Consider the following 26041-nt stretch of genomic DNA (forward strand, 5'->3'; position numbering starts at 1 on the left):
TAGTACCTAGTCTCCTACTTAGAAACTTATTTTTGTGACTATAGTGTCCCGAATTTACTATTTCTTAATAGTATAGATAAGTAATAATTTATTCGCCCTCGATTAGGTATCCACTAGTTATTATATTTATTTATTATAGTTTATTTAGATAGATAGGCCTATATCACCCTCGCTATTGGATAGGATTTAAGGGTTAGTTCCGTAAACTAAGAAGTATAGGCTCTAGTTAGAGACACTATACTCCTATACACGCGCGGCGAAGACCGCCTAGGTTAGGTATTCGTCCTATAGCCACGTAGGTTTCCCTATTAAGTATTTTGTGAGTATATAACCCACTAGGCTATTAAAGTTTTCTACCTTCCTATTAGTTTATAGGTAGTATAGTATAGTAGTATAGTATTATACCTTAATTATATTTATAAAGTAGTATATAGCTCCGGATAGGAGGTTAGGCCTATTATTAGAGATAAGTTCTATAAAAGCTCTATAGTGGGTATAGAGGTCCTAGTATAAGAATTCCACTAGTGCTTCTTCGGTAGTGTCTAGGACCGCTTATACCACTAGCTATCCTATAGCGTAGTTAATAGCGGTGATAATCTATCTATTCCTATTTAGGGTAGTTAGTAATTAACCGATTAGGTTAATTCCCTATCGCTCGAAGGGTCTCTAGCCTTTTATAACTATATATTAAGCTATTTCTCGTTCTAGGCCCTTCCTAGATCCTTATAAGACCTAATAGTTTAGGTAGGTCTTTATAGCTTTTTCGATATCCGCTCGGAGCGTTAGCTACTATCCCTATAGTCGGATTACGCTATATAAGCCGGGGAACCTAAGGTAGCTAAACTCCCTATAGGTATTCTATACTAATTCTTCCCAAAATAGGGGTTTAAGGTATAGTGATATCTCGCTATCTTTGTATATAAAGACTAGTTAGCGATTAACCTCTAGAGGGGCCCTTCTATCGATTTAGGCCTCCTAGAAACTTAGGTATATAGTAAATTTCTTTACAGCCTAAGTGGTCGCGCGATCGTTTGGTTCTGTTCTATCTTTGAGGAACTAGATAGTTACTACTAGCTATTTATCTTCTAGGACCCCCTATACGTTTCTAATTGTGGTAAGATAGGCGTTCTAGGTAGTCTATTCCTAGCTAATATTTATAGGGGTATCTTAGACTAGGTCTAGTTATTGACTAATTATATCTATAACGACGTTTTTAGAGCCCTTCTAGTAGCGAATAGCTAGTTAATATTCTTAGAATTCCGCAATCTAATACGCGAGGTGTTTACTATACTCTTTTATAGTATTTAGGTACTATAAGCTTATATTATTAGTAATAATTATTATTTTGAAGTAGTTACTATAAATATATCGGTCCTATATATAGATCGCTTCCTTAATAGCTAGGAGCTCTTTCTTATATATAGGGTAGTTTAGTTCCGCCCTATATAGTTTCTGGCCGTTATATATAACTAGATAGAGGACTCCCTTATTGTCTTCTTATATAAAGACTATACCTAGTGCCTATTTAGAGGTATCTATTTCGATTGTAAATAGTTTATTCCGATCTAGTTATTTAAGGACTAGTATAGAGATTAATAGCTCTTTAATCTTCCGGAAGACACTCTTATAAGCCTCTATCTATATGATTGGATAGAATCGTTTCTTATATAGAGTACTATCGCTTTCTTTTAGTAGCTTATATAGCGGAACGTAGATCTTTACGAAGTCTTTAATAAACCTTCGATAGTATATAGCTAGTCCTACGAACTACCGGATATTATAGATATTCTTAGGTCTTGGCTAGGACTATACTAATCCCACCTTTACTATAAGGGGGCGGATTATCCTATTTCTGATAATATATCTATAGAATTCGAGTTAATTAGTTACAAACTAGCACTTTATAGGTAATATATAAAGTTTTTGTTCCGCTAGGAGAGATAAAGCTTATTCTAGATACGCGTAGTGTTCCTTAAGTAAGGCTAAGAAGATCAGGATATTATCTAAGTAGACCACTATATAGTAGCTAAGTATTAGGCGTAATATATCGTTAATCACTGATTAGAATATTATAGGGGCGTTATAGAGTCTAAATAGTATCGTAAGCTATTTATACTTCCCCTATATTGTGTTAAAAGCCGTTTTTTTAATCGCGCTCTCCCCCTATATAGATCTACTAGTACCCTACTATAAGGTCGATCTTCGAGAGGATCTTTATATTTCCGATAATATCTAAGAGCTCCTAGATTTATAGTAGTAGGTAACTATTTTTCACTATAACCTAATTTAGGCCTTAGTAGTCGATATATATACACTACTTCCTATTTCCTTTCTAGATAAATATAACTAGGAATCCCTAGGTACTATTTGAATATTAGATTAGGCCCTTCTAGATAAGTTCCCTAACCTATTGTGCCTACTTATCTAGCTTATTGGCGGAAAGAGGGTATATATTAATATTAATAGGGTAGGCCGAACCTATATAGATTTTATATACCACACTTCGCTTAGGTAGGAGTACTATTAGGAGTTCCGATCGGAAGAGCTATCCGTATTTCTCTAGGATAGTTTATATTAGTGGGTTATTATACTATAGTAGTTCTATCTAGGGTTTTATGGCGTTATCTAGATCCGCCTAGACTATAAATAGCTAGGCCTCCCTATTCTTTTTATAGAGTGCTCTATATATATACCTTATAGAGAGTAAATTAGTATAGGTATCCCCTTTCGCGATTATATATAAGTTACTTATAGGGTATATATTAAACGTCTTATACCTTTTATCTATTATAGTTATTATAGATATTTACTAATTAATCTAGGGATTTTCGGTATAAAGGAAGTCTTATCCGAGAATAATATTATACTCTATATCTAGTATCTAGGCCTTAATATATCCGCTCTATCCCCCTATTTTAATAGGGAGGAGTATAAATCCTTCCGTTTATAACTTTTCACTATTCGCGATAGTCACTATAAGTAGGATCTTAGGCTTATAGATCTATTATAGTTAGCTAAGTCTCTAGATAAGCTAGGGTACAATAAATATATTACTAGCTCCGCTATCTAGGAGTATATAAGTCCGGATAGGGTTAGTTAGGTCTAGGTATATCTTTCTATAGTAGAACGTTAGTAAATTATCTATAATATTTAAGGATCCTAATATAAATAGGGGCTCCTATCCCTATTACTTATAGTTCGGTTCTAGTTTAGTCTATATAGACCCTTCTATAGCTTATCGTAGATCTAATAGGTTATCTATATTAAGGGAAGGGTTTATAGGAGCCTATTAAATATAACTAATAAGGGCTACTACGTTATTCGGTCGTACTAGTTTTCCGATATCTTCTTACTACACTATTCGGCCGCGGCCTTTTACTTCTATTTAGTCTCCTCTATCTTTAGCGCCCTATATTTCCGAGCGAGGTAGCCTACTTTCTTATAGTTATAGTATATATAAGTTTCTATAGGGGCTTTTATAGCCGCGATAGATAGGTCTATCGCGTCTAGGTTCGTAGAGGTATATCTACCTCCTTATTAGTGCCGCGCGATAGTAAGGCCCTCCTCGTACCTAATAAAAAGGGATATAATATCTTCTAGCTTAGTAGGTTAGGGTCTCTCTCTGGCCTATTCCTTCTAGTGCTCTAGTTTTGTACCTAATATAAACCGCCTAATAAGTAGCTTTTCCGAGATACCTATATCGAGATCTATAGCGGCCTATCGGAGTTACCCTATATACTCGCTAATAGATAGGCAGCCTTATTTAAGGCTATCGAACTTCTCCTAGATCTTTTCCTAGCTAAGATATTCCGAAAACTCCTATATAAGCTAGTTCTTAAAATCTTACTAGGAGATAAATATACCTAAATTTTGACTTTTGTAGATTTACCGATAACCTTTTAGTCAGTCTATCGCTATTTTCACTAGTTTTCCGCTAGCGTAGAGAACTTATATAGTATTAGGCGTATTATACCTAATAATATCTATGATTTATTAGAAGAAGCGATTATAGTTGGCTACCTACTTCCGGGCTATATTACCTTAGATAGTACTATTATAGTTCTTAATTTTTTGGATATTATTTATAATAGTTCTCTATATATCCTTATCTATACTATTATATCTAGCCTAGGATAGTGCCGCTAGGGTATAGCTAGGAGTTGTTAGGCCTATTAGTATAGGGCTAGCGGTTATTACTAGGGCTAGAACCGCTTATATAGGAGAGTTAGCGATAATAGCTATAAGCTATATAACCTTATTTCGGTGCGTTTCTAGGTTCCTAGCTTATTCTACCACTGCTAATAGGACTAGATAGACTAACTTATAGTCCCTAGTGCTATATATATAGAGGTATAGCTCTTGTTTACCTAGAGTAAGGGTATCTAAGGCTTACTATATATCCGGGGTAAGTCCTATATAGACTTACTCGATAGTTAAGGCTAGGGTCTTAGGGGTGCTTATAGTTACAATAGGTTAGTTATTACTTAGGTTTCTGATAAATAATGGTTTCCTACCTCGTTTATAGTAGGGTAGTTCCCCTTTTATATCGCTAGGGGATATCCTTCCCTAGATATAGATCTAATTCTGATCGGTTCTAACGTGGTCGATCGTAAGGGGTAAAATTGTCCTATATAGTCCTGATTAGGAGTTCCTATCCCTAATTGGGTTTCTTATCACTTTATAGGATACCCCGGGAGGTCTTATCTAACCCCTCTTCTTAGCGGTACTTTATACCGCCTAATATAGCCCTAGTCGGACCCACGTATTACTCGATCGGGCTCTTTATCTCCGATAAGTGCTTAGTGTGGTATTAGCTAGCTCTTATCTTCCTAACCGCTCTTTCGTATAGTACTATATAAGCTAGCCTAGGTCCTTAGTATAGTGTTGACCGGCTCTCCTTCTCCGATTACTAGGTTATACCTCTAACCTAGGGCTTATCGATATTTTTATTAGATTTCAGGTCCGCTGGATCGTGAATTGGGTATAGGGGTGGTAGGAATAAAGCTGTTTGGGACTGTATATTTCCTTAAGGCTATATAAGGTCCCTTTTTGTCCCTTCTATCCACCCCTGTCCCTAAACCTTTATGGAAAAAGGTTTTAAACCGATATACTACTAGATATGATTTAGAAAGGATCGCATGAGTTTTATTCCTAGGAGGATCTATCGACTATATATAGATACGTACGGGTCCGTAGATAGACTACTATGGCAGATAGTAGTCACGTGAGGACCTATACAGGCGCGTATAGTTACCAAAGACGCAAGTCTCATGTTTGAAATGAGCTTCCGGATCTCAATAGTCCTATATAGCTTCTTCAATAAGTATAAGTACGAGGGCTTTAATTATAATACCGCCAAAAGTCTACCTTATTAAAATAATAACCTACCTAACGCCCCTAAAGCCCCTAAAGCTATAGCGTTATCTAGTAGTAGCGATAAATCAAAAGGTAAGCTTCGAATCTTCGATATCCTAGTACCTAAGCCTAACTATATCCCTAATCTAAAAAAACCGAAGGAGATTGACCTAAGCTTACGAGGATAGTTAATCGCTATTAGAAGCTTAGATATACACGCTATTAATATTATAACTAATATCGAGAACTTCGTAGAATACTTAGCCGCCTCCTATAACGTAGACCCTATCTAGGAAATAAAGGAGATAGAGGAGCGCGTTAAGGAAGCCTAAAGCCTGGTCGCGGAATATAAAGCCTATAACAACGCTAAACGCGAAGAGAAGGAGCGATACAATAGAATCAAGAAACAAATCGCCGCCCTAAACAACGAATTCTCACGATCCACGCTGGCAACGCTGCTGACTTTCTATACTGTACGCCGCTTTGAAGAAGAGGAGAGGGACAAAGAAGAGGAGAACAATCAGGGCGAAGAAGGAGAATATAATTAAACCAAGTTATATTTATCGATTAAACCAAGTTATATTCATCACTATTGTTTACATAGATAGACCTCGGGACGAGGCCTTTGTTAAGAGGGGCGCCTATTAGGACCACTAGCGTGGCAGCATGGATCCACGTGACCCCCGCATAAACTTAGGTAGTCACCTCGTACCATAATAATGAATCATCCTTACCATACCAACTTTGCGTACCACTATAGGTAAGGAATCAGGTTTCTACGAAAAGAAAGTAACCAACAATAGGAAACGTGAAGTAATATACCCTAGGCGCCTAATAACTCACGAACTAAATAGGAAGACTAACTTATTATAATACACCGGAAACTTAGATCAAAATCGACAAGATTGAAGATTAGGAAGAGGTGATATATGACGTCGAGGTAGGATAGTGTGATCCGGGGTTACAGATTAAAGAACACTTCTATAAACTTCTTATATCGCTCGGTTATACGGCCTAGCGTATGCCTTATTTGAAGAGCAGAGTATAAAAGAGTGGAAAGTTAAACTCCGTTTACTCTTTAATTTCGGAATGAGGCGGAGATTACCCTAAAATGGTAGTGTGATCCCCCATATCGGCCAGATAGTCGGGTGGCATAGGTGTGGAATTTTGACATAAATGAAGTAGCAACTTACCCTATACGCGAGCTCCTTTCTTCTGTGATACTTCGGACTTTGCCGCCCAATACGTCTATCTAGGCCGCTAAATCAAGACATGGGGAGCCTCCTGGAAGGCTACAATGTACACCATAGGTTGTCGGGATGGAAGTTTTGCATCACAAACAGAAAGGTGTAGTCAAAAATATCCATTATCACTGGATCTAACCAGAATCATCATTGATCTGACCGTAAGTCCGCACGCTATCATATTCTATATACTCATATGCTAATTTATACAAAACAAGCCCTCAACCGACCATGATCAGTCACAATCGCCCCTCTCGCTCTTCATTTCGATGACAACAGTCTTCATAATATTTGATCCAGGCACAAGAATGAGTTCCTGACTATTATTCCTGTCATTATGCGATGACGCCATCCTCGAGCCCAAACCATCAACAGGTCCACTCTCATCCTCGTCCCTGTTCGTCCACATCCCAAAGCCCGTATTGTCCTCTGGCCGCAAAGTCTGCGAGGTCGCCGTGTCATTGCCGTGTGGAGTCCAAGATGCGCCATGGCGTGGGGTCTGTCCGTAAGAACGGGCATAGGATGAGCCCTTGAAAGTATTGCTGAACAAGGGACGTAGGGAGGGAGCAGATGCAGAGATAATGGCGACGTTGACTTCAACCTGCGACCAGATGAGGATTTGGATCGCATCGTAGGAGACGTCTTTTGTTATTGTGTATTTGTATAGTGCGCTGAGGCGAATGATGGAGGCGACGGAAGCGAATGTTCCGGTCATGAAAATGGCGGTAAGTGCGTCTGTGACTTCGATATCTGATTAGCTTGTGTGAAAGTAGACATCTGGTGAGAGGGAGTTGCTGACATTTTCGCCTGGTGCGAAGGTTGAGCTTGGTGATTAGTGGTAGTGGCATAATCAATATTACTATATCTGTGAGGATATTGATCCCTGCTGTGGAGAAATATGTCATGGAGAGATTGTTACAGCCTTTGGGGAAGCTTGGATCCCATGCGCGCCAGGGTTTCGTGTGACATTCGAAGGCCTTGACAGAGTCAGATTAGAACATGAGTTGGCAGAGGGGCACGTCATAGTAGCGTACTCACATTGACGAAAATGCAAATAATAGTGTAGGCAAAGACAAAGAGTCCAACTCCCATGGTGGCTTTTCGAAATTTCTTGAGAGCAAAGATGCGATAGTACTGCGCCAAGATACTGAACTTGACCATACCCACTGAGAGAGGGTAGACAAGCTGGTAAACATACCAGTGCTTGAGTGTTGGTATGAGAACTTCCCCCAATGGCAATTCGCTGAGATGACGACTGAGATTTGATGCTTGTTAGCAAGGCCCTTGTGGGGTGACAGGATAGACCAGAGGGAACAACTCACCCTGTCCCTAGACTAACATGGAAGCCATTCATTATGCCCATGCCAACTGTCACAAATAACCCTGCGACGATTAGGTAGTCGTCGAGTCCAATCTTATGAACCAGAAACACTCGGCAGTAAACTCTGAGCAGAACACTTGTGCATGAAAGCAATAATAGCAAGGTCATGACCGCAAGAAAGGTAGGCTGTAATGAGCCATTACTTGCTGATATCCAGGCCATAATGGGCTAAATAAAGAGGGAAATACACTTGAGTTCGTGAGACCACTGGTAGCTCTATTTGCAGATGCGCGAGAGGCTAGGCCATCTCTCTTATACCGCCTCGGCGAGGCAATAATCCATGCGCGTCGATCCACATACTTTTACAGAGTACTCCGTAGAAGGCCCCTGAATATAAATCATGTGCTGTCGGAGTGATTGTACAGAGTACCTGGTGGCCAAGCTTCATGCGCAGCAATGAATCAAGTTGCTTGCCAATTTCCCAAACTCTTAGATAAACTATGCCAAGGCAGAACAAGTTAGCCACAGAATCAGAGGTGATGAATATTCATACATCCCTGGATACTACAATCGAGGGCGTTGGAAGTCCACAAGTACCTCGTACAACATAGGCATATCCCAGATCTAGGAAGGTTTCCAATGGAATCTTGGAACTACCTTGCAGGATGCAGACAGGCTAATGCGGGTACTAGTCCCAATGTAGAAGTCTGTTTGTGGATCATCCATCTCCTATTGGTCGATATACCCCCTACTTGAAGAATCTTGGCAGGGAGATATATTGGGCTCGGATCAATTTCCGTATACCGCGCGATCAGTAGAACATATACGGAGTAGCCGGAAATACTTAGAGTAGTTTGGATTCTGATGAGGAAAAATCTCTGCATTTCCGGACGTTTCTGATACTATAGGCCCTCCAAAGTAAAATCTCTAGGGCTGTACTCCGTACTTATATACTGAGGTAACCTTTTGATGTGGCTGATACGGCTAACGGCTGCTAGTGACTTCGCCAAGATCTTGTATGTTTATCAATGAGTACCAAGAACTATGATTACAACATGAACTTACCTGGTTGTCTGAAATTGAAAACAAGCTGGAAAAGCATCAGCTCTATTTCGACCATTGGGTTATTGGGAGGGTTAACCGGTAAATTCGGACAGTCTTTGTTTACAAGAATGTCTTGGTCTCTACTAGTGCTTAGTCTCGCTCGGGCCGCGTGGTTGAATGTGCTAGAAAAACCGCCCTAGCGCGTTGCGCTATCTAATAAGTGATGTCTAGAGACAACCCCCGAGATCCATATTAAAAGAACGTCTTTTCCCTTCTCTAAAAATTGACTCGAGTGTACAATCTTTTAAGCGTGATCAAAAATGCATTTTGTCAATTTCATTTTGTTGGGGCTTTTGCTTCTGGTTGGTGACAGCGTTGCCTCATGCAAAGACCCCCCATTGCGCAAAGAATGGTAAGCCACATGGCAAAGGGGGCTTGATTGACTTGTTTTCAATATTGAAATTTTTGCTTTTTCCTAGGAGAGATCTGAGCATGCGCGAACGCCGCGACTATATCGGTGCAGTTCGCTGCCTGGCAGCACGGCCAGCTATGACTGGTCTCGAGAATGTAGTAACGCATTTTGATGATTTTCAAGCCACGCACAGTGACCAAACTCCATGGATACACTGGGTGGTAGGTGTTCTTCTTTCCTGATCTATCGATTGTTGATCATGCTGATCGGTATGGTTAGGGTCACTTCGTCCTCTGGCATCGATACTATCTCGCCACCTATGAGAAGGCTTTGCGAGAAGTCTGTGGCTACCAGGGTGGCCAGCCGTAAGGATATACTTTTGATCGTTTACAAATAAAAAAATCAACACTAACACCCAATTAAAGCTACTGGAACTGGTCCCTGGATGCATCCTCAACGGACAACAGTTCCATGGCCATCTTTGAGACCGACATCTTCGACCCTATCCGGGGATTTGGAGGAAACGGCAAATACATGCCGGCCGACGAGACGCAGAACCCCTTGAATTTAACCGGCCGGACTGGTGGCGGTTGTGTTGAAGACGGTCCCTTCACTCCCCCTAGTTTCATGCTTGCCGTGGGACATCCCAAGGGACAGCCTGACTGCCTTCGTCGTGACTATATTCCATCGATCATGAATTTTTTCGCACGCCAAAGCCTCGTAGACCACGTGCAGGCCCAGTCTGATTATACCACTTTTGCACGGGCACTTGAAAATATCCCTGCCTTCACCCAGCCTAACATCCACGGCAGCGGGCATTTCGGTGTTGGAGGTGCGCTCGGAACATTGGGTAACCAGGCTCTCAGCCCTGGTGGTAGGTTTTCGCTCTCTTGATTACTATGGCTGCTTATACTGATAAGCCTAGACCCTCTCTTCTATCTACACCACGGCAATGTTGATCGTATATTCTGGGAGTGGCAGCAGAAGGACCTCCCAGCTCGCTACCGTCAAGTTGGCGGCCCTGTCAAGTCCATGGATTATACTGGAGTGAACGTCACCCTCGACTTCGAGATCAACATTGGAAAGCTTGCTCCTAATGCTACACTTGAGAGCTTGCTTAACACCGAGAGTGGTACTCTGTGCTACAGCTACTGGAATAACGGTAAAAGCTGAAGGTGTGCATAGAAAAGCTTTATGTGGTGAGGTATAACAACTGTCATTATGCTTCTTTTAGCATATAAATCAATATAATAAGGATGTGTACACATTTTATAGAAACTACCAAAGAATTATATCCATGCACTATGTGTCTCAAGTCCATATGGGGCTCTCGCAACGAAGTCTAAAGCTTTCGCGAATCTCAGACATGCTAGGCAAGTATGACATTAATCGATCATTTGTTTTTATTATTTAAATCAAAAATTTCATAATACTCCTTGTTATGCTAGGTTTGAGGATTGGATTTTAAAAAAAGTCCACTATTGCTCAGTTAATATGTACTGGGCGACAGATTATTATTGGTTCATGCAAATTCCCGGTGCGCATTCTCATACTGGGCACGAATCAGCTCATTCTCGATCACGCGCCTCTTAGCCTTTTCTTCTTCGCTAGAGTTGTCTTTAAATACGTGGTCCATCTGCTCGAGGGTTCGACCCTTGGTTTCTGGCACAAAGAAGTAAGTCCACATCCCGGCGAGGATGCAAAAGACGGCGAAGAAAACGTAAGCACCGTAACCAGTGTCTTGGACGAGAGGTGGGGTAATGAGACCCTACAGAGATAATTAATGTCTGCGATGCATCGTGTAACCCCATAACTATAACGAGAAACTCACGATAATGAAGTTATTCAACCAGTTGGAGCACGTTGAAAGAGCAACACCCTTAGCGCGTAGGGAAGAAGGGAAGATTTCTGGATAAGTCAGATAAATGCCGGGTTGACAGGATAAACGAAAAAAGACGACGTACCGGAAGGCATAGCCCACGGGATAGGGCCCCAGGAAGCCCCAAAGGCAAGCATGTAGAATAAGAGGAAGGCCACACTGGTCCACCCTTCTGCTTTGTGGGAAGGCCAATCGACAGAGAAAATTCCGACCAAGGCAGCAATAATAATGTGGGATAGGGCCATGAGAGCAGCACCAACTATAAGCAACTTGCGGCGACCGACGACGTCCATGGTCCAAATACTACTGGTGACACCCACCAACTGTACCACGTTGAGGACGCCCGACATGATAAGCTGCATGCTCGAGTCGAGACCCATAGTAGCAAAGAGGGTAGGAGAGTAGTAAATAAGAGCGTTGATACCGATGAACTGTCATTATTAGCATGTGCCGGTTATCTCCATCCACCCATAACTCACCTGTTGGAAGAATCCCAGCCCAATACCGATATGAGTACGACGCCAGCAGCCCTTCTTGAAGCAATCGGCCCACGATGAAAGCTCCTGCAGAATGGAGTTCTTCATGCCATCACCTTGTAGATCCGGATGATTCTCTCTGTTTATTTGCTGGTGGAAGCGCACCTCGGCCTGGATGTCCATAAGCTCCTGGCGAACGCGTCTGTCGGATGCTGGCAGGGAACGGAGTCTGCAAAGACTGTCAAGAGCTTCGTCATTCCGACCCTTTGAAGCCAGCCAACGGGGCGAGAATGGAAGAGCGTATACACCGGCAGCGAGGATAAAACCCGGGATCAATTGGAGCAGGAAAGGGAGGCGCCAGGCCCATTCGCCGACCATGTATTGCGTACCATATGTAATCCAAAATGCAATCACAATGCCAAGGACAATACACCATTCTTCGAGAACCAGGAGAGTTCCACGGCATTCGGGGGGACCTAATGGGAGAGATTGTGATAAGCATTTGTCACACGTGTGAGAAAGGAACGAAAGCTCTCCGAGGAGAAATACATACTGATTTCAGAGATATACAACGGTGCAACCATAGACAACATTCCGATCCCGATACCACCAATGAGCCGAGCCACAGTCAACATGGGGTAACCATAGGCAGCAGTCTGAAGCACAGAGCCCACAGTGAAGATAGCAACAGCGACGAGAATCGAATACCGCCGCGAGATCTTATCTGCAATCCAGCCCTGGTTAAGAGCACCAATCAAAGCCCCCAACTCAATCATCGCCGTCAATAATCCTTTCGCAAAACCTGAGCCGGGGTTACTCTCTTCTATCCGCGGAAATTCCGCCAAGAACTGGTCCATGACCAGAATCACTGACACGACACCTTGGTCATAACCGAAGAGCAAACCACCCAGGGTTGAGCAGGCGGCACACAGGACCACGAACGGGTTGGCTGCCAGACCGCGCAGACCGGGTGGACCATAGGGCTCACGGTCTGATGCAATGTTGTCGGCATGGTGAGAGAAACCATCTACCACAGGGTCATGGGATAGTTCTTTCGTAGCGGGAATTTCTTCAGCCATTTTGAATGGAGGTTGCAAAGCGAGTTGAAGAACTCAGGGTTATGTGATTGAAGCGGTAAACGCTCTGACATCCAAACTATATTCCGGAGGCACTCCGATATTTATACCCCATTCCCCCCAGTTACCTGGCTGGGGTACTATACACAACATGCGGTTTGTTTACTCCGTGAATCGGGGCCCATAGGAAGGCGTGGGGTCTCCCCGGGCTAGAAAAGCCAATGAAGCAACGGCCCGGGATCCAAGTCGGGGTAGATGACGGAGTAGACGGGTTCGGCCAGCGGGTTTGGGGAAGATCGGCGCCATTGCGATTGTGGGGAAAACGCGAAAGCCATAATAGCATGTCGTCGATTGGTGGCGGCTATTGGTATAGTTCTTGGATGTTTCAACTTCCAGTTGGATCTATACTCGGCCTTTGAGATATAAAGCTCTTAGACATAACTTTATTGCGCCTGGCCCAGGCCTGAATAGGTCAAGTGGACAGGCATATCCCTGCAACATGTAGGGCATATCCGCTTTTACTTCAACCACTAGACATAGTATGCTTGTCACTATCTAATATTGAATTTCATTGATATCAGCTTTCTCTTAGATGTCATGATTTTCCATAGCTGATTTGAACCGATAAAGACATTCAACTTGGCAATCACTATCACGAGAGCTAGTGACGAAACCTGCCAAGTTCGCAGATATATAGTACTCAGACTCATCATTTTCGGGCCGGTGCATGCACTTCGGAAAGTCAAGTGACTTTGTTGTATAAGCCGATCTATCCCGTGATAGTGTAAGACCATAGGCCTGATCCCTTCATCTGACTGAATTAATAACACGAATGATAGAATAGGCAGAATAGCTAGATAGTATCATGACGAGATTCCCCTTTTGCAAGGGTCCTAGATATTTTCCAAAATCCCCTTGAGATAAATTCCATCGGAATTCATTGTCCACCACGTCCACTTTGTGGAGAAGAACCCAACCTGAGCGGTGTCGATTCCGGTAACCATTTTCCCCCCACGGATTCCAGTTCCCGACTCCCCTCTCCCTGCAAGTTTCGGATTTCCCACTTCATTTTGCAAATCATGGCTTCCTTCATGGGGGACCTGTGGTCCAGCATCTTCACCCCAGGACCCACCCCGACGCTTTTGATCGCGACCAACGTCACCTTCGCCGCCCTCCAGCTCATCTTCTTCGCCCTCCTTCTAGCTACCTATAGCCTCCACTTCGTCGCGCTATCCATCATTAGCGCTGGACTATGGTGGTCCATCAACTGGTTCGCCGCCGAGATGAAACTTGCCCAACAGGCGCAGGAGGCTGAGAAAGAAAAACAAGAGGGTGACAACGCGAAGACGCGCCAGAAGAGTCCCGTAAGAGAAAGCGGCGACAGCGAAACGGAGACTGAAGCTGTCTCCGCCAAAAAGACAGCCAAGTCTAGTGCTGTCGCGACTGGGAGTGCAACGTCTGGATTGCTGCCCACGGCGCGCGATCATAAGAAGCGGCTCAGCACCGGTGGTGAGGGGTCTGGGTATGGGAGCACCGATAGTGAGTGGGAGAAGGTTGATGATACTCAGTCGTGAGGGATACTTGGCACTCGAGGATACAACACCTTGCTTCGAAATATCTACACTCGTCTCGGTGGAACATGGTTGCACACTGCATGCTCACCCTGTCCCGGGCCTCTCAACGAATGCGTAGGACGCGTCGATGGTGAAAGATGGTGAAACATACTCTGTCTCGACCTTTGCATGCCTTATATGGGATTTGTATTTTTGATTTTATAATTTGCATTCGTATATACGCAATGTTCCTATTGCTCTTTTGTCTTGGATCGATACCCCATACTATGTAGATGGTGAAATTTACAGCAGCTCATGCTTGGATTTGGTTTCGGCAGGGGCATGATATCCTCTTTCTCTCTGAATACATTCATTGGTGGCATTAGAACCAAAGCATGCACCGTACAAAACCCGGTGGAGTTGAAGCTTCAGCAAAGCATCCACGTGACCTTCCTCCAATCCAAACATTGAACTTCGTTGGAACATAATAGAGGCAACCATCGAACACAATCGAAGCAGCAACGAAAAAAGATCAACAGCAAGCTGGATCTCACAATGTCCGATGTCCCTTGATCAAAATGCTTTCAACCGTACCCCTCAATGTGGGACGTAGGCGCGTCTGCGGCTCTGTCTTCTCCCCGCGTCTCTCGAAGCCCACCCGCCGAAGTCGACCTTGGATCTCCAACGCGATCAAACGCCAGTTGCATCATTCCAAGAATCAACCGACTCCTCATCAACATTCAAAGTAGACTCACAATCAACCTCGTTCGCAACGATTGGGGGATCGACGGACGCCGCATCCCCAGAGGAAGACACATTAAACCAGGCGCGGCAGGCAGCGAAAGAATTTCTATCTGTACCAAATCTGGGGTTCGAGTTGCTTTACAACTTCCGGAACACCGATGGAAGCCAAGTGTTGAAAGAATGGAACCGGCTCAGCCCTCCATCAACGGAGACGGCCGAGGCGCTGGAGTATCTTATGCGAGCTTCTCCATGGACGTTGTTTGAGTGGTATGGGAATGATATTCGGAGGCATTTTCTGGTCAACTTTCGGACAGGACTATCCAAGGTATGAGAGCTGTGTGTTCTTTGAATTTGGTTGGATCTCTCCGTGCTAACGGTCTTGTAGCTCTCAAAGTCCACTGGAGAAGGCCTACTCCGGACAATCGTAGACTGCTTACAGCTTGCGCGTCGAATTTATCTCGCTCCTGTTGTGCAATACCTGCTTCCGTTGATAGCTACTCCCCAAGCAGGAGGGTTCTTGGCTCAGCTACAGCGTGCCTTTACCACAGTGGTTCAATACAGTCTCCCATGGAAAAAAATCTCACCACTTCTTGCCAGAGAGCTCACACAAGATGCTGTGATTATCTTAGGCATTGATACTCTGGACGAAGATTCTGATGTGGATAGAATGAGTCTTGACGGAGCGGGGGTGGAACGGGCGTACTCAGTCTCGTACAAAGACTGGAGGCAGGAATCTCCCGAAGCCCGGACACACATGATGGTTGAGGGCGAAGACAGCCGTGTGATTATGGCACGGGATCGACTTTTGGAGTTTCTTAGCGGCCTGCAGCTTGTGGGTCTTGGGAGTGACCAGGCCCAGAAAGTCTTCGCCAACGTGATGAACGTTATGATGGGAGATTTCATTCGTGCAGCATACACCGGTGAGTGGGAGTCGCCCTCAACTGCACCGCAGCACCTGGAACAATGGGTCGAAAATGTCTATGCACGGCTCGCTGTACAGGTTCTGGCCATCATCCATTCTGACCTCGCGGGAACCCAATCTGGAGCGATGGATGTGAGCTTTCGCGACGTGGAAAAGTGGCGATCGATGGGTATTGCCCGGCTAGGGAAGCTTCGAGTCAGCGAGCTCTTTGATGTAGTTGTTGATTGGCCTGCAAGCTGCGGGGCGGTGGAGGATCTGCGACGTTTCACAAGCAACTCGTCTGGAGCACGATTGTATGTGACGCACTTCTTCTCTATCAACTTGCTCCAGCGGTTGTTACATCCCGGTGCTTCTACAGTCGAGATCTTGCAGGTCTACATCTCGATCATTCGAGCATTCCATATCTTGGACCCCAAGGGTGTTCTGCTAGATCGCATTGCTCGACCGATCCGACGATATTTGAGAGACCGCGATGATACCGTTAAGGTGATTGTCAGCGGTCTATTGGCGGACCCCGCGACAGCAGATGAACCGGCAAATACTGGCAACACCTTGACAGAGCTGGCGGCAGAGCTGACCAAGGTCCACCAACATTCCATGCAGAAAAACAGGAGCGAACTAGACTATGACGATTTGTACTGGGTGCCTGATCCAGTCGATGCTGCTCCCGACTATAAAAAGTCGAGGAGTGTAGATGTCATTGACAGTCTGGTCAGCTTGTTCGACTCAAAGGAGACCTTCGTGAAGGAAATGCAGACTCTTCTCGCGGACCGTCTTATCCAGAAACGCCAGAACTACGACCAAGAGATTACAGTACTAGAGCTTCTGAAGGTCCGATTCGGTGATTCGGCACTGCAGGCATGCGAGGTCATGCTGAAGGATATCGCTGACTCGCGACGTCTCGACCTTACCGTACGGAATGATCAGATATTGTCTGGACATAGGAAGCAACCAGGTATCGGAAAACTCCATGCCAAGATTTTATCACGCTTTTTCTGGCCAGAGTTCCAAGAACAAGAATTCAAGGTCCCCGATGAAATCATCAAACTACAAGAGCGGTACGCAGCTTGCTTCGAAAGACGTAAGGACTCGCGCAAACTCATGTGGCGTAACGCCCTAGGCCAGGTCACCGTCGAGTTGGAGTTAGAGAACCACAGCTTCAAAGACGAAGTGACAACCTGGCAAGCAACCGTAATATATGCCTTCCAGTCCGACTCAGATGAACCCGCCACAAAAACAATTCTGGAACTCGCCGATGAGCTCGAGATGACACCTCCCCTCATACGCAGCGCCTGTCTCTTCTGGGTCAGCAAGCGCATCCTCACCGAGGTACACCGCGACACTTTCCGTGTGTTGGAAGTTCTCCCCACAGAAGATGAGGAACACAATGCACACGCAGCCGGTGACTTCAGCGACGCTTCAGACAGCGAAGCAGGCGACACGGCTAACGCAGCGGCAGCCGCGGAAGCAGCGGCAGCAGCAGTAGCAAAGGAATCCGCCGAGGCGGCCGCAATGGAGAAAATGAATGTGCATTGGCAGTTCATTGTGGGCATGCTCACAAACCAAGGACCAATGGCTCTGAATCGTATTGTTATGATGCTGAAGATAGCTGTTCCTGGAGGGTTCCCCTTCAGCAACGAGGAGTTGCGCGAGTTCTTGGCCGGTATGGTTTCGAAGGGCAAGTTGGAGATTGTCAACGGGGGTAATTACAAGATCGTGCATTAGCACTAGCTGTCTGTCAAGTGAACTTTTTCTTTCCTTCTTTGGCGTTGCTGGAACAGATGTACACAATACCCTTTCGAGAATATGATTTATGAATTGATAGATTGGTCAGTAGGGAGAGTCTTTGCCTTCTTCTTGTTTTTTTCACCAGCACTTAAACCAGCGTTACTTGCATCTCCAGGCACAACTTCCATCCCTCAAGCATTTGACTTGCTCTCTTCAGGAATCCTTCGCAAGCACAGCCTGCACAGGGGTTGGATCCACTGGAGAGTCAGGACAATAGGGAACAGACATCATGGCAAACAGGCACTCGGCAACGAACGATGAGAAGAAAAAATGGGAATCAACACAAGAGAGACCAGGAACCGGGTCGCGGAGGGCTAAACTCCATAGGAAGAACAAAAGATTGACTCAAAGAGCAGGGTGTTCAGCTCCAGACGGTAAATGGAGAACTTTGGAAATTACAGTCTGTTTCCGCAGCGGCGACGCTGAGAGGGCCCAAGGTTACACACTGAAGGGCCCCGAGGGGACTCAGGGTAGTCTTCACTGGGGTCATTTCGGACCATATGCCAGACATGCCCGTGCTAATAGACCGGGGCCGAGGATCTAGTTTCAGCCTAACCTGGACCGCGTCAAAGATCCAACAGTATCCTCAGGATACCCCTGGACAATCAAAAGCACGATGTGCAATGTGGACCCAGAGCATCGAGGAAGAAGGAAAGAAAAAAAGAGAGAAAGAAAAAGGTATCATTCAAATCTATAAATCGCAGCCAACCCAACCCAGTCAAACCTCATTCCGCATCCAAAAGCGCAACAGGAACCTGATCATCAACCTGAATCCCGCCTCTCTTCTTCTCATTACTATCCCAGAAAGGCAACTTCCATCCACCCTCATTCTCAGGCGTCGCCAACCAAAGACGCATAAGATGACGGCGTGGGGCAGGTGGCGCATGATCCGTGTACGCGGTGCGGGCATGCAGGACGTGCGCATTTGATAAGAACTGAATATCGCCGATATCAAGGACCATGTGCAATGACAAACGTACACATGTTTCTTCCAGTACGCGCAGGGCTTCTTGTTGTGCGTCTGACAGCGGGGGGGATGATTCCTGCGTCGCTAAAACGGCCGAGAGAGCGGACATAGTATGGGTCCCATCTGGTAATCTTGTTAGAAACTGGAGGAATTCCAGAGTGACGATGGTGGAGGAGCGGTGTGATGGAACTTACTTTGTGTAGACACGGCCGTTCTCGCCGCGCTCGAGGTAGACAACGCTGGTTCGGATGTACTCTTCCTGTCCCTTGCTTGTCTCGCCCTTGCGGTCGAAGTACCAGATTGGTTCGGTGAGGGTCTTGAGGACGTCTGGACGTTCTACGGCGAGTGCGTTGTAGACGTGGTGGGAGGAGACGATATCTGATTCGCCGCCTTCGAGGGCCTTGGCGATGCAGAGAAGGCCGACGATGTCTGAGTCGTCGGCATGGAAGTATTGGCTGGATGGGGAGGGTCAGCTGATTGTTTTATTTTGTGTGCTTGCGCATTCCACAAAGACTAGGAGTGTTTAGAACTCACCGAGCATTGGTGCGGTAGATGCGCACTTTGTCAATCTGGGTCGAATCCTCCCCGAGATCCTTGACGTGGCCGAGGACGTGGCCACGGCTGTTCTGGCTGACGAAGTAGCCGAGATATGTGCCGAGACCCATGTATGCCACGGCGGATTTGTGGTTGCCCCATTTCTCGACGGGGAAGCCCTTGAAGAGGATGAAGCCCTTGCCGTCAATGAGGTCTGCCCGTAGGGCTTGTAGGTAAGCTGCTAGATTGGGGAGTTGGAAGTTGGTCTATTGGGGGTACGATTAGTTTCGGTTCCATATAGATTTGTAGATATGACTACTGTAGTTCTCTCACCTTTGAGATTCCGGTCAGCGGGGTCTTGGACGCAAGGAAAGCATCCGCTGCTGAGCTCAGCTCATCGATCTGGTCCTGGGTAAAGACGTGCGTCCATTTTTCTGGGTTCTCGCGGTAGTCCTCGGCCTTCCAGACTGTTGGGCCGGTAATTTGTTTAGGGAACTTTTCGAAGGGGATGATGTGGTCGTAGAGTGGGGGATGTTGGCCAGTGGTTTTTAGTCCATCTGGAAATAGATCCCATGAGATGGGCCCTGCAAGGTTATGAGGAGCAGTTGGAAGAGAGGATGTAGCAGCAGGAGCCATGATTAAAAAAGGATATGTGATACACCGAAGTACAAGGATTGTTTGGTTTTTTTATAGTCGTCCGTTGTCAATGAGCAATGCAGTGGACTTTATGGCGTGACGGAGGAATTTACTAAGATTTATTGTATAGCGAAGCAAGAGAGCTGAAGAAATGAAGCTGATTGGGAGTTGAATGGCCGAGATGGCGCAATTTGCGGGGTCGAATGTTGCGATGGCAGTGGGGGAGCACGTTTTTGGGGGAATGAGGATGTTTATATAAGCACATAGATATATACCTAGGTAAATAGATAGAAAGATATATAGATGTAGAGATATATAAGATATAACGGAGAATATCTTGTATGCATTGGAATGTTGTAGGGTGTAACACATACTAATGGGTATCCAATGATGGGGGATGTATATATACTTAAGAGATCAGATTATATGACCTGGTCAGGTACAAATATCCAGCCAGTCACAGTCTCGGCCGATACCCTAAGATTATCCTCGACATATTCCGCATCAACCCTTATCCCAAATTCTTCAGGACGATCTCATCGATCAGCCCATAAAATTGGGACATTGCTCTTATAGGCTGCTCTTAGGGTATAGACAAGATTGAGGCCTGGTTCTTTCTTCATTCTTCATCAACTTTCTTCACATCTCGAACTACTTACCTGATAAAGCCACCTTCGAATATTGTATATTGTTCTTCCTCTTGGGTGCCTTGACCTTCTACTGCTCAATGGTCTTTGGATGCACGATCTCAACATCTTTTCCTCCTTTATTCTTTTGTTACTCCAATATATATATATTGTGCCTGGAATATCTTTTCATGCTGAATGTCTTTTCATGCCGTCCCTGATGCTATGTTCATCAAATCTCTGCAGACATGGATTTAATTTCCTCTTTGGGATGCCCCACTAGATTACTCAAATCCTTATCGGGCGTGGGGATGCGAACGTCCTTTGACATCGAACTTTTTTTCATTTTTTTTAATATTTGTACATCGCCTTACATATTCTCTCATTCGGCTTACTACATTCATTTGAAGGGAGATCCAAACCCATGGCCCAACACATAATCCACGTGGCTGTGCTAGACGCCGACATTCCTTGCCTCTCAGTATATAGAGCGCGAGGTCTATATAGCTCGCAGTTTCGTGTGCTCCTACAAGCAGCCGCCCAACGCCTGAACAAAACGCCAGAAGCCCTCCCGAATGGACCTCTCGCCGTTCATGTAACGGCCTTTGATGCCGTGGGCGGGTCCCTACCTCCTCTGGAAATCCTCCGAACCAACCCCAAGTGCCCAGCCGAGCTTGACGCCGGCGGACCACTGAGTCCCATAGATGCAATCCTGATCACGGGCTCAGCATCTTCAGCATACGAGGATCAACCCTGGATCCACGAAATGCAATCCTACATCCAAACAGTGCACGCCCACTATCCAAACGTCAAACTTTTCGGCTCCTGTTTCGGGCACCAGATAATCGCCCAAGCACTCCTCAGCACCAATGCAAACCCGAACCACCCGCCGATATCAACATTCCATGTTGCGCACTCCCCCTGTCGGGTACGAAATGGGGATCCAGCCCATCACCCTCCAATCCTCCTTCACCGCGCGCTTCCCACCACTTGCGCGTGCCACAGCTCAGAACGCTTTCCGCATACAGTTAATTCACGGTGATGCAGTGGTGCCGACGCCCGAGGCTCAAGCTGCTGCGGGCCAGGCCGGAGTCTCGCTACCGGCGCCGTGGTCTAGTATCGGGAGTAGTGCGCAATGTGCTATCCAGGGGCTTTATAACCCCGGTCGGGTCCTGACGTACCAGGGTCACTTTGAGTTCGATACTTTTGTTAACGGGGAGCTTGCGCAGGAGTTTGGCCGTCGTGCGGGTTGGCCGGAAGCTGTTGTGGCAGAGTATCTGGACTTGATCTATCGCTCCCGTGTTCCTGGGTCAGAGGATGATGATGATGCTAAGGCTGCTGCTGAGGCAGTTTTGTTATTCTTCGCTGGGGAGGATGGCGACTTCATGGGGTGTGGTGGCGGTACTGGTATGATTACGCCTCCGCTAGATTGATTCAAGTTTTCCATTTACGGTCGGGTAAGACGGGGACCATACTTGGATATGCATAAGATTTAGCGGTATTGGCTGGTCAGCTCTGCGTTTCGATCAGTCACCGAGCATTTTTTTAGTTCAATCCGGTTTCTGCATTTCTGCGGCTGAGCGAGTTTACTCAAGTTGAATCCCTTGAGAGGTAAACCCCGCAGCAAGGGTTTCGGATTATGCTACAAGATGGGAATGAACGGGGCGTACGGGGGCACACTTATAGTTGGTTAAGCCCTCGCCCCTTCGGCAGTGGCGACACAGTTGCCATGATGATGTTAGGACCCTGCATGGCTGGGGCGCAGTTGGTATGCTGTTCTGCAGGGATCAATGCGGTGTGATTAAGGATGTAATTAGTATTACGAGGTACTGAGTACAATGGCCATAGTCATGCATTACATCCGAGAGATGGATACAAGTATAGAGTGAATGTAATTATAGGTTGCATGGAAGCCAAAGCACCTTACGTGAATTCTAAGGCAGATAAGATACAAAGTAGCTGTCCAGAACAAGAAAGTCTCGACTCGCAAGCTCTCCACCTTGTCATATTAAGTGGAGCGTGACATGCTTGACATTTTATGTATAGATAAGTGTGTATATGATTTTGATAACAGCTTTTGTAATGTATTTATACCAACTTTGGAATATATCAGTATGTAATATTATTATCAGATATTAGTACACCGTACTCCATTCAGCATAAAACCTCGAACTTGAAATCTCAGACTTCTCTAGTGATCCCCCCTGCACGGCCGCCCAGAACCGGGATGGCGTGTGAATTTCACCAATGAGAGTGGGGATAATTGGTGACTCGGTGCCCCCAGGTGGAGATTAAAGAGCCAATCAGGCTGCTTTGGGATGCTCTTCATCGGCAGTTCGTTATACAGCGTATTATGGGTATTCAAGTATCTTTCGATTAGAAGGGTAAACGGAGAAGATCGGAGCTGGGGTACGTGGACCGAAGAGCTATATGGAGTGTTGTAATGAAGTTGACCTTAGAACCACTTGTTAGGGCTTAGCAAGTCACACGCTTGAAATACACTGCACTTCTCTCTCTTCCTTTTGCATTATGCAAGTATCCCCGTACCTCCGTACTTTATGCTCAAATCTGATAAAATTAGAAAGAAAAATTGAAACCGTGGAAACCTTCGATAATACAGAACGTAAAATTACACTGTATCGTGGCGCTAGTTCGCCACCCGGAGCTTCCCTCCCTTCTGGAATGAAGCTCAGGAGCTGGGGAGAGCTTCGAGAGGGGCCGCTGATAGCGTCTTTATCGTGACTGGTTTTTTTTTTCTTTTTTTCTTCCTTTTTCCCGGTAACACTGCAAATTATATTTCTCAATACCTTTTAGATAGTCCGAATAGAATCATCAAGTATCAGATATCAGATATAAGAATACATAAAAATGCACAGATGAAAATGGCTAGAGCTCGGTGTTCCACCGGGGTTTCCGAAAAGCCGTGCCAATTCGGTTGTATTTGAATACCAATACCGTATACTTTCAAATTTTCTTTCCTTTTTTTTCGTTTTTTTTTTATCTTCCTTGTTAATTTCCAATTTTTTTGATAGGGAACTTTCCAAGAATGGTATTTTTTACAAGGGAAGCTCAGAGCTGCACGCCCCTCTTTTTGGTTATCGATACTCGATAGGGACGATAGCCACGTATGCGAGGCTCAGTAACTAAATAGCATAGGAAAGCTGTTCCTGACTAGAATATCTATTACTACTGGGAATTTAGAAGAGAATTAGTAAAACAAAATCGAAGCCAAAAAAAAAAAAATTAGAATAAGGCGAACTGCGTAATTACCCGTAATACCCCAGTGACTTTCACCCACAACTACGGGGGGGGCCTCGAAGTACTCTGAATGTATGAGCCGCCCTCTTCCTTTTCCTTTTTTTCCTTCTGCCTTTTTCAATTCTTCCCACTTCTCTTTTACTTCAGAGCATGTTGAACTGCATTGCCTATTGTTCACACAAACCCTGTCTGTGCTTGGCTGATCTCTTTATTCGCCCCTCCTTTTTTTATCTCAACTCCCGGGATCTCGGATGACCATATGCACCATGCCTCCTCGAAGCTCACTGACCAGCTCTTTCTCGGTAACCGATGCCAATAACGAGGTGGTCTGTCCCTTGAAGAATAACGATGGTTCCAATTGTCGCAAAAGATGCCTGGGTGTGAGTATTTGCCTGAGCCCCACCTGTCACCCTGGACAGCTTGCGAAAGCTATAATGACCCCCGTGCAACTCTTGAGTCCAACTCAAACTAATCCGGTTGGTGTGCTAGGAAAAACGCTATCGCTCCATGCAGGAGCACATTCGACGTGCGCATCCGAACCACTATATCCCGAAGCTCCCGGCTACCGAAGAGAGCTTCCTGATGATGGTGAACACCCCGCTCGAGCAACGGGTGCAGCTGTCACCTCCCGAACCTGCTCAACCTCGGCGACCTCATGGTTCGTTTTTGCTTTGCTTTGACTTGCTTTCTCCCACATGGATACTGACGGCTACCCACAGATGTGGCGCCGGAAAGGGACGTCTATGTCGCTGACGGCTCCCCGGCTACCCCTCGAGCTCTGGATGAACCCCACCCAGCTGCAGCCACTGCGGCGGTTGCTCTAGCACAGCTGCACCATCATCGACTGGCCTCAGATTGGGACACAGACATGGTTTGTCGCTCCAGGTGGTTGTGGGCTTCGGGCCTTAAGTCTCTCCACGGTGGCACTGACCCGCATTTCCCCAGGATACCCATTCGGATACCGACTTGAGTCATCCTCGCATGCGTGGAGCTATTGAACTCCCCCACTGCGTGATCACTTCAAGCAGGAATCTCTTCCACCGTTTACGCCTCGTCCCCGCGAGCTTCTTCCGTCCATCCTCAATCACTCCCCGCCCGGTCGCTCATCCACATTACCGCCAATCCAGCGAAGAGATAAATTTTGCCGCCCACGCAAATCTTCTATTACTCAATCTGCCCGGAAACCCAAACAGGATCGTCCCAAGTCAAAGGAATTTGGACGGCGACCAAGTCTCACTGACCGCAAAGCCCTTTCAGCAGAGCCGCAAACCGCGGCCTGGGCGCAAGGCAAGCGTTGGGAAGATCTGATCGAAGCTGCAACGTCGGCAACCGAAGTAGACGATGAACAATATTCAGAGGTGAGTTTGAAGTCGATTTTGGCCTTTTTTTCGGTGCTGATGCGCCAAATGCAGGCTGGTCGATCTCCAACGATTGCCCCACTACTTTCCAACGTGACGTCTGCTCCCTCTGGGGTGAAAAATCGGTCGTCGCTACCACCCGCTTTCCAGTCTGGAGGACTACCTCCTATCTCTTCACATCGGCCCTTCCCACCGCATTCCTATGCCGCCTCGCCTTTGCACAAATCATTAACCCCACCACCATACGCGAACAACCGCAGCCGTGAGAGCGACCTGGAACCCTTCCCGTCTATTGAATCATCGCTCGATTCTATGTCTTCAGCATCCGGAAGAAATTTTGCATCATCAATTTCGGGAGTTGCGCCGTCCGTAAACTCCGATTCCAGCCCGGTTATGAATCTTATCCCGCCCATCTCCCAGCGCCAACAACATAGATTCTCGAATCCTACTCCAGCATCTTTCCACAACAAAGAGGTTCAGGTGTTTTGCGCTAATTGCAAACGACCCTCGCCACTGAATGACTGCTATGCCTGTACCGAGTGCATCTGCGGAGTCTGCCGCGATTGCGTGGGCATGTTCATTTCTAGCCCGCCTGCTTCATTCCGCACTCCAGGGAATGGCATATTAAATAATGCCCCGTCACAAGGACCGACAAGTTATCCCGGACCTCGTGGGTGTCCAAGATGCCGAACGGTGGGAGGCAAATGGAAGGCGTTCCAACTCGACATCAAGTGAACGACCTCAACAAGAAAGCCCACTTCTTTTGGCTTTACGCATTTTACGACTGATGTTTGATACACGTTCATTCTTATACTGTTATTTATTTTCATCATTCGATCGGCCTTTTG

The 26041-nt window shown here is 45.8% G+C and overlaps 8 protein-coding genes across 8 annotated transcripts; 5 read left to right on the top strand and 3 right to left on the bottom strand.

Moving 5' to 3' along the window:
- Nucleotides 1-6834: 6834 nt before the first annotated feature.
- N7500_001956 (uncharacterized protein) lies at nt 6835-7953 on the bottom strand (the record flags this gene model as incomplete). Its single annotated transcript, XM_056673102.1, has 4 exons — nt 6835-7349; nt 7399-7576; nt 7638-7854; nt 7922-7953. 4 exons carry the CDS (start codon nt 7951-7953, stop codon nt 6835-6837), a joined length of 942 nt encoding a protein of 313 aa, XP_056536621.1.
- A 1331-nt stretch (nt 7954-9284) lies between these two features.
- On the top strand, nt 9285-10549 carry N7500_001957 (tyrosinase family protein; the record flags this gene model as incomplete). Its single annotated transcript, XM_056673103.1, has 5 exons — nt 9285-9376; nt 9444-9597; nt 9656-9741; nt 9802-10250; nt 10302-10549. 5 exons carry the CDS (start codon nt 9285-9287, stop codon nt 10547-10549), a joined length of 1029 nt encoding a protein of 342 aa, XP_056536622.1.
- A 349-nt stretch (nt 10550-10898) lies between these two features.
- N7500_001958 (General substrate transporter) lies at nt 10899-12810 on the bottom strand (the record flags this gene model as incomplete). Its single annotated transcript, XM_056673104.1, has 5 exons — nt 10899-11144; nt 11208-11284; nt 11341-11686; nt 11735-12207; nt 12285-12810. The coding sequence occupies 5 exons, from the start codon at nt 12808-12810 to the stop codon at nt 10899-10901; spliced, it is 1668 nt and encodes a 555-aa protein (XP_056536623.1).
- A 1076-nt stretch (nt 12811-13886) lies between these two features.
- On the top strand, nt 13887-14381 carry N7500_001959 (V-type ATPase assembly factor PKR1; the record flags this gene model as incomplete). The annotated part of the gene is made up of 1 exon (XM_056673105.1): nt 13887-14381. The coding sequence occupies one exon, from the start codon at nt 13887-13889 to the stop codon at nt 14379-14381; it is 495 nt and encodes a 164-aa protein (XP_056536624.1).
- Nucleotides 14382-14938: 557 nt separating this feature from the next.
- Nucleotides 14939-17751, top strand: N7500_001960 (anaphase promoting complex subunit 2; the record flags this gene model as incomplete). Its single annotated transcript, XM_056673106.1, is given in 3 exon segments — nt 14939-14962; nt 14974-15429; nt 15490-17751. The coding sequence occupies 3 exon segments, from the start codon at nt 14939-14941 to the stop codon at nt 17749-17751; spliced, it is 2742 nt and encodes a 913-aa protein (XP_056536625.1).
- Nucleotides 17752-18539: 788 nt separating this feature from the next.
- Nucleotides 18540-19951, bottom strand: N7500_001961 (TauD/TfdA family dioxygenase; the record flags this gene model as incomplete). The annotated part of the gene is made up of 4 exons (XM_056673107.1): nt 18540-18912; nt 18976-19236; nt 19316-19581; nt 19649-19951. The coding sequence occupies 4 exons, from the start codon at nt 19949-19951 to the stop codon at nt 18540-18542; spliced, it is 1203 nt and encodes a 400-aa protein (XP_056536626.1).
- A 1050-nt stretch (nt 19952-21001) lies between these two features.
- Nucleotides 21002-22010, top strand: N7500_001962 (uncharacterized protein; the record flags this gene model as incomplete). Its single annotated transcript, XM_056673108.1, is given in 2 exon segments — nt 21002-21505; nt 21525-22010. 2 exon segments carry the CDS (start codon nt 21002-21004, stop codon nt 22008-22010), a joined length of 990 nt encoding a protein of 329 aa, XP_056536627.1.
- A 2091-nt stretch (nt 22011-24101) lies between these two features.
- On the top strand, nt 24102-25928 carry rfeD (uncharacterized protein; the record flags this gene model as incomplete). Its single annotated transcript, XM_056673109.1, has 5 exons — nt 24102-24215; nt 24325-24493; nt 24555-24706; nt 24861-25193; nt 25248-25928. The coding sequence occupies 5 exons, from the start codon at nt 24102-24104 to the stop codon at nt 25926-25928; spliced, it is 1449 nt and encodes a 482-aa protein (XP_056536628.1).
- Nucleotides 25929-26041: the final 113 nt, after the last annotated feature.

This window comes from Penicillium coprophilum, assembly GCF_028826855.1.
Source record: "Penicillium coprophilum strain IBT 35676 chromosome Unknown utg000002l_segment0_segment0, whole genome shotgun sequence".
NCBI classification, from domain to species: Eukaryota; Fungi; Ascomycota; class Eurotiomycetes; order Eurotiales; family Aspergillaceae; genus Penicillium; species Penicillium coprophilum.